Consider the following 14,460-nt stretch of genomic DNA (forward strand, 5'->3'; position numbering starts at 1 on the left):
TCTGCTTGTCACAAGCCAATTGTGAAGCATAGAAAATGACGATCACATGACTATGGGATACTGCAACAGTTGTAAAGGCTTGCTGGTTGCAAAGTACATGAATAGGAAACACATGACTACAGGACACTTCAGTGATTGTAAATGGGAAAATTGGTTGCAAAGGTTTTTTTTAGTATCATAATTTTGAATGGTTGCTCATGAGCGTGAGCACGGCCTATCTGTAGAGTATTACTCTGTCCGCACTTTTGCAAATTTCACCCAGTTTTATCAAAAAGCAAAACAAACATTGTTATTGTTCATAGGCATCCCAATGTGGAGGCAGAACGAATCATGTTTTCTGTGTGTGTGTATTTTTGCATCAAAACAAGAACTTAATTAAGTAGCCTGTGAAAAACTCTTGAAGTACAATCAAGCTATTTCCAAATGTTCTAATTGGTCTTCATAATAATCATGAAATACTAATTATACAAACTGTCAACAAGTTTGTAAAATTTGCTGCTACTTACTGTGAAATCAGTATACCTTAACTTAAAAGAAAAAGGACACTCTTTTGAGGACTATAATGTTCAGATTTTGAACAGGAAGATAGACGGTTTGAGAGAGAAGTGAAGGAATCTATTTATGCTAAAGTGGGAAATCCTTCCCTAAGGAGAGGTGGAGGCCTCAGGCACAACCTGTCCCCCATTTTTTTATGCTGCTTTTTCATTAATCTCTAAGAAGATCAAGACCTCTTCACAGGATCACCAGGGAGGCCCCACTTAATGACCCACCTAAGAGAAGGATTAGCAGCAACGACACTTAATGATTCTCTGGCTACTCACATAGAGAGCCTCTTCAGATTAGGTGAGAAATGAAACATATACTGTACATAAATATATATTTGGTCTCCAACTTGCTCAGGCTCAGCTACTTGAATAAACAGTGAAATGTTTCAAAGCAAAAAAGAAAAGTCCAATTGTCATGACTCAACTTCCAATCAACTCTACCTGATTGAGTGAGAATCTTCATCGACATATAGACTAAGCTTTGTCATGAGTCAGAAATGAGAATATAAGCTCAGAAGCAGAAGGCAGAGGGGAAAAAACAAAACGACGGGCAAACAATATTGAAACTTGGTAGAAGTTATTGGAAACTTTCAATAGTATTGGAAAGAGATGACACATTTCCTTAAAAATCCTTACTTTGAGGACAGGCAGCCGATTCAAGTGGTAGATACCATTGTGCTATCTACCATCATGAAACAAGAATTAGGAATAAATGAATAAACAATACCAAAATCACATGAGATGGTCAGATTCTCACAAAATGTTGCTATCATCTCTGAAACTTCATGAAACAATACTGGAATTTTAACCAAATAAAGAAATTGAATTAGGAGTCTGCGTGAGCCTGTGTTGCAAGTAGTATAATGATGCTGGACACTGTGTTACCAACCTTTGGCTTAGTTTGGGCCATTTCAATAACAGGTTAATTTCATCTGAGCCGTTTTCTACTTCACTGTATCATGCTTTGCAGGTTTCACAACCTTGCTGAGGAAAACAGAAATTTAGTTCTCTCTCTTTCTCTCTCTTTCTTTCTCTCTCTCCCTCCCTCTCTCTCTCTCTCTCTCACACACACACACACACACACACAAACACACACACACACATACACACAAAACTATCATCTATCTATCATGTGTGTGTGTGTGTGTGTGTGTGTGTGTTTAAATTGCGTTAGAGTATAATGGATTTTTTGAAGCAAAAATGTTCTCAGTTGCTTCTCGCTTATATTGCACCACACACATTTTTGACTCTTTTTATTAATATTTATGTCATTATTTCAGATCAGATTCAGGACACTCATGTATCAGAATTGGAAAGCAGATATAGGAAAAATGCAACTGGAATTTTCTAAAATTATTATTTAAGGGTTTTATTATTGCTAAGCTGAATAACCTAAAGCTAAGTGGCACCATTTACCTAAGTCTCCCACAGTTTTGCTGTACATCTAGAAATTATTCCCAATGTATTGACAGATAAGAAAAGGAAAGGAGGGGCCTTCTGTATCCATTATCCTGTATAGATTTTATCTGACTTCCATTCATGCTTTTTAGATGTTCTCCCTTCCCTCTGTTGTATGATGTTTTGAGTAGTATTTTTTTTAAAAAATCAGAAAAGAAAAAGAAGCTTTTAGGAAAACTGAGCACAATTTATAATTATCTTCCTTTTTCCACCCTCATGTTTAAAGTTGCTACTAACATTTATCAGTTCTGCTAGCTTTTCAGAAAGTGATATATTACATTGGAAAATATTAATATCTACAATTAGTATATTGATATATAGCTCACTTCTGTCATTCCTTACCCACTTTCTATCATTTTCCTATTATGCTGCTCTGACAATTTCCTAAAGATTCAGAAGATATATGGTTTTGGTAGAAGCTTTATCACTGATGTTTTATGGAGTTGGATCTGCATTCAGTATTTTTTAGCAGAGATTTTGATGTACCTAAACTTCTAAAGGCTAGATAGTTCTTTTTAAAGATTTATTTACAAGCAGAATATTTAATATGCTGCTAAATTTGTTCATGAAAGAGTTCCCTCCCCGCTTTTTTCCTGCTATGAGGTGGCTTGTCATTTTGATAAACTAAAGGAGACAGGACAGAATTCTTAACACAATCCAATTATGTAAATTATTGAAAAAAGGATTTTTAGCGACTTTTCATTAGTGAAGTAGAATTGTAATACCTGAAGGTGCTTCACCAATTGTTAGGTGGGAAGCAAAATTTGCAATCTCAAATGCTGTAGGGAGGCGACTCATGTAACTATTTGTAAATTCCAATTCCCACTTGGATTTTGGATATACTTCTATCAAAAACTCAAACACACTATTTTTTAAAAAAACACCTTTATTAAATTTCAAAAACAAGCATTAAAATACAAGCTAACATAAATTAGTTATGATTTAAAAACATTTTGGTAAAATCTCTACCTTTGCTATCTTATTTGCTAGATTTGTTGAGAACCATATCATACAAATTCTTGAAAAAGATTTATGCCTTTCTGGAAAAAAAATATATATTATCTTGTAGATCTATTTTTACGTCTCCATGCATTCTTAAAACCAGGTTATCTAGTTTAAAAAAAAGATATTGGTAATTTGTCTTAAGTTTAATTTCTTTACTAGAAGTTCTGTCAAATTGAGTGGGCACTACCCCATTCCAATCGGCCAACATACACCAATTCTGATATGAAAATGAGAATTGCTCCATTAAATGAACAGAAATTGTAGATATGCCCAGAGACCTTGAATAATGCCTAACTACGATACAACATCCTCTGGCATCTTTTCTCAAATAAATACTAATCTCAAAGCAGAAAAATCAGATGAGTTAGAACAGAGAATAACAGAGTTGGAAGAGTCCAGGAAGTCTTCTAATTCAATCCCCTGCTCAGGCAGGAGACCCTATACCATTTCAGACAGGTGACTGTCCAGTCCCTTCTGAGATGGAAAATTAACCTGCAAGGAGCAATGGATGGAAACTAATCAAAGAGAGAAGCAACCTAGAACTAAGGAGAAATTTCCTAATGGCGAAAACAATTAACCAGTGGAATGGCTTGCCTTCAGAAGTTGTGGGTGCCCCATTACTGGAGGTTTTTAACAAGCCTCCTTATCTGGAATTTTGGCTTTGCATATAGCAGTGGTGGCGAACCTATGGCACGCGTGCCAGAGGCGGCACTCAAAGCCCTCTCTGTGGGCACACGTGCCATTGCCCTAGACTTGCCTCCCCCCATGACCCCCTCCTCACCAGCAGCCCCCCTGGAGGAGAGTCGCTCCCAAGCATGGCCCACATGGAGCAGTGCAGCCAAGGACATGGCAGCCAGGCAGCGTAGACAAGACCCTGCCTTCACGCCCCATCCCACACGGTTGATGCTGCAGGGCAGAGGGCATGGCCGCCATGGCGCTGCTGGGCTGCCTGGGTGATCTGCGGTGGGCCCTGGAGGCGGTGAGTGGCCCTGCGGGCAGGCTGAGTGGGGGACGGGGTGGGGGCAGAGTAGGGGCAGGGCAGGGGGTGGAGTGGGGGTGGGGCCAGTTTTTGGGCACTCGGTCTCTAAAAGGTTCGCCATCACTGGCATATAGCATGGAAGTGGAGTCTGGCATGAATGAAAAATATTATAGAAGGATTATTTAAATAATACTGTCAAAACCAAAATTCCAGATAAGGAGGCTTATTTGAGCTAAGCAGGGGTCCTCAACCTTGGTAATTTTAAGACTTGTGGACTTCAACTCCCAGAATTCCTCAGCCAGCAAAGCTGGCTGAGGAATTCTGGGAGTTGAAATCCACAAGTCTTAAAGTTGCCAAGGTTGAGGACCCCTGAGAGATGTGAGAGATAGGGAGAAGGAGGAATAGAAGGAAAAAGAATTCTTATTCAGAAACCCTTCATTGTATAGATCAGTGGTTCTCAACCTTTTTAGTGCCGCGACCCCAACCGGTCGTAAGTCGAGGACTAAACCGGTCGTAAGTCGAGGACTAAACCGGTCATAAGTCAAGGACTACCCAACCGGTCGTAAGTCGAGGACTTTCCCTGCCCGGGAGCGCCGCGCATGCGTGGTTCCGCCCCCTGCGCCGGCCGAGGCGTAGCTGGCAAGCGGCAGAGACGGAGCAGGCCGACCACCAGCTGGCCCAGCCCAAGGGAGGTAAGGCACCCACCGGAAAAGGAAAAAAATGGCGGACAAAAAAAATGGCAGACAGCCTTGCTTGGCGACCCCCATGAAATGGTCGATCGACCCCATATGGGGTCCCGACCCACAGGTTGAGAACCACTGGTATAGATCATCTCAAACTCCCTCATGAAGAGTACTTTTTATTAAATGATAGATTTTTTTTTTCATGGAGAATAATCCTGTGGCTAACATTTTGGAACTGGAAGAAAGCATTAATACAATAAGCAAGTCTCTCATCAGGCAAGGTTGGCTTTCTCTTTAAGTCACACGTTTTCACTTATCAATAACATTCAGCAAAATTGTTTGAAATCATAATCAGTCCTAAGCTAAGGTAATTATCAGATCTGGACAAGATAATATCACCATTTTCCTAAATCAGATTCATTAATCCATCGATTTGTGGAAGCCTAACAAGTTTTCAGTGTATCTTTAGTCTATCTGCTTATGTTGGGCTTTTGGAAGTCTTTCGAGACATGGATGTGTTCCCAGGCTTGTGGTCTGGGCAATTAGTTAGAACCTATTCATAGTCCTGAATTGATGATACATTGTTTTCTGTACCGCTACTGCCTTTATAGGTTTTTTTTAATGTTATCCTATGTTATATGATTTTGCATTGTGCTATTGTACGTTATTAGTCATATACAGCTGCTATGGTGTGATGGGCAGCCATATTCAACACATACATTAAGGAAATTGTTTTGAAACATTTACTTGTAGAAGGGGAAATAGTGTAAATGTACATTATGTGCCAAGAATATACCTTGAAAGTGTTTTGCTTACCTCTTAACAAAGACGCCTTGGGAGAAATAAGGACAGGGTCATTTTCCAACCAGATTATACTTTTGATTATGCACTAACATGACTAAAACTCACTCCAAGTAGAATTTGATATCATATTGCTGTTTATCTAAGGCAGTGGTTCTCAACCTGTGGGTTGAGACCCCATTTGGGGTCAATCGACCATTTCACGGGGGTCGCCAAGCAAGGCTGTCCGCCATTTTTTTTGTCCGCCATTTTTTTTGTCCGCCATTTTCTCCCCTTTTCCGGCGGGTGCCTTACCTCCCTTGGGCTGGGCCAGCTGGTGGTTGGCCTGCTCCGTCTCTGCCGCTTGCCAGCTACGCCTCGGCCGGCGCAGGGGGCAGAACCACACATTCGCGGTGCTCCCGGGCAGGGAAAGTCCTCGACTTACGACCGGTTGGGTAGTCCTCGACTTACGACCGGTTTAGTCCTCGACTTACGACCGGTTTAGTCCTCGACTTACGATCGGTTTAGTCCTCAACTTACGACCGGTTTAGTCCTCGACTTACGACCGGTTGGGGTTGCGGCATTAAAAAGGTTGAGAACCACTGATCTAAGGCAGCGGCTTCCAACTTTTTCTCTACCCTGCACCCCTAGAACACTTCTGATATATTCTCACACCCCTTACAAAAGTTTGAAATAACGGCAACGAATTATGCACATACACTATAATTTTGAAAACCCAAGTTTTCGCACCCCTTGGTATATCTTCTTGCACCCCAGGTTGGGAACCCCTGATCTAAGGCAAGTCTGCATAGTATAAAAGAAAAGAAAAAGAAATATACCTGATTATCTTCTCTCAATATCAGGTGTCAACCTCATTTTGTAATTTGCTTGTGTCGTGAGGCAGTAGAAGTGGGGGGGGGGAAAGAGCTGTAAAATATACATTGAAACGTTGAAAAATGTAAACTATTGAGGACTCTGAGTAAAAAGTTCAGGATAAAATTGAAAAGCCTTATAGAAACTGAAATGATTTTTCATATGCCTTCTAAAGACTGGAAGATAGTAATGAACAGAAATTGTATGAAGGAAGGATTTTTAATTAAGGAACTTGGAAAATTCCATGTGACAAGAATATTGCTTTGTATTCTTTAATTGCAAATAAAACATTTATTTGGATATTAATGCAGACACACATAGTATGCTAGTTTACATAAGAATACACTGTGATAACAATTACAATCATTTTAATAAGAGATGAAACAGTAATAAAAATATTCTTATAAATATTCAGTTAGATTGACCTAGAATAAGCATTAATTAAATCACAAAATCCATTAATATTTTAAATAATACACCCTTTCTAAATACCATAATTCTGAAAATGCTGCAGTTCACATACAGAAAAATGATTAATCCAATCCTCATTAAAAAAAAGAAAATTAGCCCAGTTTTAGGACAAGTTGACTAGTAAAACAATTTAAGTCTGCTGTATTTCACTATTAATCATCTCTCAGTTCAGGACAGAGGTATTTCTAGCGTTTTGGAAAAGCAGAATGATTCAATAATATAGTATCCCTCCTCTTTTATTGCATATCATTTCACTACCCAAGTTTTATGAGCCTAAACCCTTACATTTAAATGTGATTGGATAAATACAGAAGGTATGTTGTCATATAGAAACAGTAACAAAATTATATAGAAGCAATAAATAATATTTAGTAACTCTTAAGCAATGTTAAGTAAGTATTGTTTAGTCCCTGCTCACAGTCACTCACAACCTTGGTCACCTCCCATCTTGACTATTGCAACACACTCTGCATTGGGCTGCCCTTGAAAAGTATCCGGAAGGTTCAATTGGTTCAAAATGCAGCAGCCCATGTGGTTTTGTGCAGGCCTAGATGTACACAGGTGACATCTCTCCTGTGAGAGTTGCATTGGCTGCCAATTTGCTTCTGGGTCCAATTCAAGGTGCTGGTTGTCACCTTCAAAGCCCTACATCAGACATGTCAAACTCGTGACGTCGCACGACGTATCGGAACTTTTCCCCCATTGCCAGCAATGGGGTGGGCGCAGTTTCCTCATGACACGTCCGGCCTGCGGGCCAGCAGTTTGACACCCCCGGCCCTACATGGTTTGGGACCAGGTTATTTGAAGGACCATATTTCCCTGGTCACATCTACCAAACTTACTAGAGCGGGGAGGCAGAGAAGGTTATGGGTCCCCTCTCCTAAAGAGATACATCCAGGGAGACCAAGAAGAAAGGCCTTCTCTGTGGTGGTTGCCTCCCTATGGAATATTTTCCCATGGAGATAAGATTGTCCTCAGTTATGACCCAGGTGGTCAAGGCAAGGCAGGCCTCTAGACCAGGGGTGTCAAACTGCCGGCCCACGGGCTGGATGTGTCATCCGGAAGCCGCGCCCACCCCATTGCCGGCAATGGCAAAACCATCCCGATAACGTTGTGCGACATCACGTTACATTGCGAGTTTGACATGTCTGCTCTAGAGAGTTCTTTACTTCTCTTAACCAATTTTCCAACCAATGAACGTTCACAGGGCAAGGTCCAGGGTTCCAAGTCCAATCCACCAGGCAGGGTCCAGGCACAAGACCAGGGCAGTCCTCAGGACAAGAAACAGGTCCCAGAAAAGAAGCAGTTCCAAAGCCCCAGTGAAGCGAAGGCCAAACAGAGCCACCAGAGAAGGGCAAGATCCAAAACAAAATGGGAAGAGCAATCTTCCAAGTGAGGCAAGGCAAACAGCAACAGGCACAAGTAAAAGCCGGGGGAGTGTAAGCCAAAACAAACAATTGTTCCTGATAAAGGCTAACTCCCCATGTCTTCTCCTTAAATTATTTTCCTCCAGGTATTCCTTGTGAGGAGGGGTGGGACAACCTCCTCCTGAGTAGCCTTGCAGCTCTTCTCTGAGCTTGCCTATGCTCCACTCTCCTTGCCCTTGGATCAAGTGGAGTAGGCAGCTCTTTCTCATCAGAGGAGATTGACTGCCTATCAGCACCACTGCCTGTCAGATCCTCTCCTGTGTGCAAGCAGGCAGCTCTCGTCTGGTTGACTACTTCCCCCAATGCCTGAGGGGCCCAGGACAGCATCGTCCTCAGCCCCTGGTGTGCCTTCCCTGTCGGATGGTCCCAGCTCCAACTCTTCCTCCTCCTCCTCCGAACTGGCCTCTGAGGTGGCCATGACACCGCTTGCTTTGACACTGTTTTGCAAGGCCCTGAATACCTGGTTTTGCCAATGGGCCTGGGGAACACAGAGTGGGATGGAACCCATCAAGCGGCTTATGGATAGACTGATTGTTGTCACTGCGGGGGGGATTATTGCATTTATTATTTTTATATTAGGTTTTTATCTTTGTAAGCCATCCGGAATCACTGAGAGTGAATTGGGCGGCCATAGAAATTTTCTTAAATAAATAAATAAATTTACAAAATATTTTTTGAAAAGAGAAAGAAGCTTTTTATAATACTAGTACAAGAAGAATGTTATCAAAAATTTGTGATGCACTTTGCATGTAAAACTGCTGTTTAACGTTATGATTCTTAAAATATTCATGAATGAGTAATTCACGATTGCTATCACTTATTCGTGAAGTACTTCCAATTTAGATATTTATTTTATTTACCATGTGTATATATAGTCCTCCTGTAAAACAATTCAAGGGGTTTTTGTTTTATAGTAATGGCTTGTAATCTAAAATACATAGATACAAAAAGAAAACGAATAGTCTCACATGTTTACATCATAAGATTATATGAAGAGAAGGTGAAATAGTTCTTAATGAAAGTTTGAGGAGGAAACATAAATAATTTGATTCATTATCAAGTGAGTTGTTGAAGATTCACAGCTCTGACAGTTATAAAGAGAGGAATAACATTTGAGTAGAATCCAAGCTCAGTTAATCCGAGCATTGTATAATAGCTCAGCAATGTTGTAAACGTCTCTGTATTTTTTTCTGTAAAGAAAGCAGTGATAAAAAATACCATATAATAGAAAATACTCGGGGCTCGGGTTTTAGATTTCGGCAAGTGGTTTGTTCTCCAAGCTTCTTTCAATTTGGTTTCTGAATGTTTCTTTACCAGACTAGGTAACACCATCAGTAGGATCTTCTTGGCCTATTCTCCTTAGCTTATAAATGTCTTGTGTGCCGGTTGGTCAGTTGGTCATGTGATTGGTTGTTCGTTTGGAGCTATATTTAAATTCTGAAAAGCTGGTTGGTTCTCTTGTTGATTGGTAGTTCGAATGGTCTGGTTTCTTACATATTTATATGTTGGATATAGATCAATATTAGATATCAGTATTAATATCTAGATCAAAACCATATTTCTGTTTCTGAAATTCTTTTCTCTTTCGAAACAGATATTCTGTGATGCTAAGCAAGTCATCCAGACCACAGACGTATTGGACTGGGAGGATAAAGATGCTGTGGACACTTTGGTTGCTAATGGAGTCCATTCTCGGATCATCAATCCTTTACGCCTTTTTGTGAAGCCCTCTCCAACAATGAAACATGGGCGGATGTCATATTCAGACAACATGGACAACTTTTGGGATTGGTTATCCAATATCACTGAAGTTCAGGAATCTCTTGCACGAACTAAACGCAGACCAATTGTGAAAACTGGAAAGTTTAAAAAAATGTTTGGATGGGGTGACTTCCATTCTAACATCAAAACTGTGAAATTGAATCTTCTGATAACGGGGAAGATTGTTGATCATGGCAATGGAACCTTTAGTGTTTATTTCCGGCACAATTCAACAGGCCTTGGAAATGTTTCTGTAAGCCTGGTGCCGCCTTCCAAGGTGGTGGAATTTGAATCTTCCCCTCAATCAACTCTAGAGACTAAGGAATCAAAGTCTTTCAACTGCCGAATTGAGTATGAGAAAACTGATAGGGCTAAGAAAACTGCATTGTGTAACTTTGACCCTTCAAAAATCTGCTACCAAGAGCAGACCCAAAGCCATGTATCCTGGTTATGTTCTAAACCATTTAAGGTCATCTGTATTTACATTGCTTTCTACAGTGTTGATTACAAACTAGTGCAGAAGGTCTGCCCTGATTACAACTACCACAGTGAGACACCATATTTATCCTCTGGATGATGTACTCTCTCTTCTTCAATGACTGTTATATTCAGAAAAAAAAATCTGTCTGAAATTCTAGTTTTAAATTTCTTAAGGCATTGTTCCTAATCAGGTTAACTAAGCAGCTTTCTTCTCCCTAAAGGAAAATTATCACTTGTGGGCTGGTTCATCCATGCATGTTCTTCACTTGGTGACTAGAACATCATATAGCAACTTGCATATGTCATTGAGCCATCATGATCAAGCACCATGTAACATTGTCATAAGACTTCAGATCAGAGTCTCTATTTGGCCATGCAGTTGTAATTTCATGATGAATTACCAAATGAGTGGACCAGCCTGAAGGTTTTGCTGTTATCATAAATATTTCAATATCCGAAAATCAAAATATCACTTTTTCACAGTACAGTATTTGTATTTAATTTCTCATTGTGTCAGATCTTATCAAATATTAATAGTATATAGATAAGTGCGAAAAGCCAAATTCTTTGCAAGGAAGAGACACAAATGATCTCTTACTAAGACTTGCTGCAACAGCAGATTCAGCTGGTAGTATTAGAAAAAACATTCTTTGTTAGCATTTTAGGAATATTAAACTGCCAGTGCCAGCAAATTTGTCAAAGGCTCTCTAACATGCAGAGACGTTATCAACATGGATTCTGAAATTAGCTAAACTGTTTTTATGATGTTAGGGAGAAACATTCAGGGAAAGAAATCTCTCAGATGTGCTGCCATGAATTTTGCTTAAAACTTAGGCAAAAATTCTATAGGAGTTTAAAATTAGAAGAATTTCTATGAGATTTGCATAATCGGTTCGTCAATGAATCATTCACAAGCAATATTATTTGCTTATTAAATATCTACAACCATTCTAGCTGTAATCTGACAGAACTGTGCCCTTTATGTAACAATTGGGTAGATCAGTTGCACACCTCTAAAGCCATGTTTATATCTATAGGTAAAGTACACGTAACAGGAGCAAAGAACTGGATAAAAGTGTTCTGTGGATATGTTGCCCACTATACAGATTTGCACACACTGCCATTTATTCAGTCATAAAAAGTAGTGAACACAGGGATTTTGTTTTAAAAATCAGTGGGTAGAAAAAACACATAGTTTAATAGAACAGAATTCTACTGAAATATCCATTTAATCCAAAAATATTGAGGAAAATGTGTTCTTATTTAAACTAGTTTGTCCTTAATCTATTCATGTAATTCAGAAATTGGGGTCTCTTACCAATTTTGCCATTCTGAAAGCATACTAAAATTAAAATCACAAGGTCTCTAAAGGAGATTGTTTTCATTCAGTGCAATAAAGTATAACACTGATTTCATTGAGATAATGAAGCAGTGGATAATAATCTCCCTCTACAAATGGACTTGGCTTTTTAGTATCATAAACGCTTGCCAGGACCATTATAGAAAACCTATTAAAGAAGAAACCCAATATAAAATTATAATGAGATCTTTACCACCTTGCTTTCATTGGCTAAAATTCCAGACCTTGTACATTTGTTTAATTTTTCAAAGCAGTGAATCTTTTCAAAACGAATCTTTTACATAAGATTCGCTTATGTAAATACTTTCATTTTACCTTTGATATGAATCAGTTGACTGCAACCAGGTGATCTAGGCATTCACTTATCTCAGACCTGGTAGGCTTCATCAATAAGATAGTGTCATCTCAATCCTCCAATTAAAATGGTTAAATTTTTGCCAAGGAACTATTGTCTCAGAGAAAATTCAGTTATATCCATCATTTTTTTCCCCCAGAGGCAGAAATAGATTCTTTTTTCCCCCTCGCATCTACCCATTCACAAAACTGCTCTACATTTTCTGGAGCTTAGTTGAAGAGAAAGAAGAGGAAAAAGAAGACCTCAGATACATGGAAATTGTCACTCTCACTAACCCTTGTACTTCTGAGAACCTCATTCTCCTCATCTCCAAGACAAACCAAACGAAAGAGGCATATAAACTGTGGAACCTTTGTGCATTTGGGGATTGTTACACGTGATGATACATCACCCAAGTATTTATACAGCAGATTCTAGCATGTCTACCTATAGAAAGAGATAGAAGTCATTGTTGCAAGAAAAGTGATAAACAATTTTCACATTGCATGAAACATCACTCAGCTACATTTGGAATTCAAAGGTTTTCTGTGCATAGAAGATAGGAGATTACGTTATTAGCCACATTCAGAGGCAGACTGGCAAACAGTTTCACTTTATTATGCTATTTTTTGAAAAATGAGTGACAAACTCTAGCAGCTTGAATAATAAGATACTCAATAAATTTACAATCATATTTGAGGGATAAGATTAAAGATTCAAACAGTTTTTGGAATAAATTTATGATGGCAGTGGCGTCTGCACTCAGGGTGTGTAATATGAGATTTCTTTGCCAAAAGATCAAGGAGCAGTAAAGAGAGAAAATAGCTGGTTTCTGATAATGTAAGGACCAGACCCTTAGACTTGCTTTTGTTACAATCAGCCATTTTAGTAGGGAAATGTAATTTGGCATGTAGTGAGAAAGTAGCCCATTCCATATTATTTAATATTGATAATATTAGCAGCTATCTCACCTACATGTCTGACACAGAAGGCTTCCTGTCCAGGATTTTATCTGGGGAAAATTGATATTTTCCCATGATTATCAGCAAGGAGGAACTCCAGATTGCATTATAAGCACCTCCCAATCAGCATATCCCAGGCATTTATATACCTAGTTGGTTCCTATCTCCATCCATGCTGTTCAGCAGGAACATGTATGCTCAAAATCATTTTATTTAAAGAAAGAAATGGTCTTAGAAATTAAGAGTTTGGAAATGTGTTTGTTTTTATTTACATGTCAAAAACTTGATCATTTCCCTATTTTGTCTTGAAGAGTTTTGCCAAATTAATTCCCCCCCCCCCCAGCTTTTTCTTCTCAAATAAGAAACTAAACTAAAAACTTAACTAAAAATTCTAGTTCACATTTGTATCATGTGGTCTAGATCTGGCTGTATATAAGCTAGGATTTCTTGCTAAAATTTATGAGTTCATTATTGGGTGATTTTGTAATTTAGTTGTAAGCTGTTATTTTTGAACTTGTATTTTTACCCAATTCTGTAGCTACTTTAAATACAAAATGAGATTGTTTATCGTAGAGTATGTGGAAATTATAAATGTATATATACTTAGAAATGTATGTGTACAAATACAGAATATGTGTGTACACATATTTCTATGTAAATAAAGAGAGTTGATTAAATCTGTCATTTGTTTAAAATAGATTTTCTTTTGAAGTACATTTTCTCAATATAGATGCCTAAATATATTTGCTTTAAAACAGGAGATTTATAACATCAGAATTTAGACTAGAATTAAAAGTATGTCTGAACTGATGTATGAAATTATCCTGATGCCTTACAAAGTATTTATGGAAGTAAAATGTATGCTAGAAAATTTAATTAAATTTACTATCAACTTAACAAATACAAACATCCTCATTTTGTGACCACACTTGTGACCAGCAACTCAGTTGTTAAGTGAAACATCACTAAATGAAACTGCAACTGTGCTTATGAACTTATTTAAGCTTTGCTTTAGAGACCTGCAAATGTTGTAAACGTGATGATTGGTTGTAACATTTTTTTCATCACTCTCCTAACTATGAACAGTTGATAAATGAGGCAGTTACTTAGCAAGGAACACTTAATGCAATCCTATACGAAGAAGAAACTCTTTAATGAAGAAGATGAATGGGGGGGTATGCTTTTAATAAAACAGTCAATTTTTCTTTGATGCGTTTCACATACGTAGTACTTTAAAGGCAATGTATGAAGTAGTATATGGTAATGGAAGTAAATGTAATGACTTGCAAGGATAGTAAAGTACAGAGAGGTGTAAGTGAATATTGTAGTATTGGTATAAATT

General features: G+C 38.6%; 1 protein-coding gene across 1 annotated transcript in view; it reads left to right on the top strand.

Annotated features, from left to right (window-relative positions):
• NXPH2 (neurexophilin 2) overlaps positions 1–10,958 on the top strand; it is an 81,426-nt gene extending 70,468 nt beyond the window's left edge. Inside the window, exons 3-4 of the mRNA XM_015814119.1 lie at positions 9,420–9,487; positions 9,816–10,958. Coding sequence (XP_015669605.1) covers positions 9,420–9,487; positions 9,816–10,559 — 812 coding nt within the window. The 3' untranslated portion in view covers positions 10,560–10,958. The remainder of the gene's footprint in view (positions 1–9,419; positions 9,488–9,815) is intronic.
• Positions 10,959–14,460: the final 3,502 nt, after the last annotated feature.

This window comes from Protobothrops mucrosquamatus, unplaced genomic scaffold (genome assembly GCF_001527695.2).
Source record: "Protobothrops mucrosquamatus isolate PMUCROS unplaced genomic scaffold, P.Mucros_1.0 scaffold220, whole genome shotgun sequence".
Classification (NCBI taxonomy): Eukaryota; Metazoa; Chordata; class Lepidosauria; order Squamata; family Viperidae; genus Protobothrops; species Protobothrops mucrosquamatus.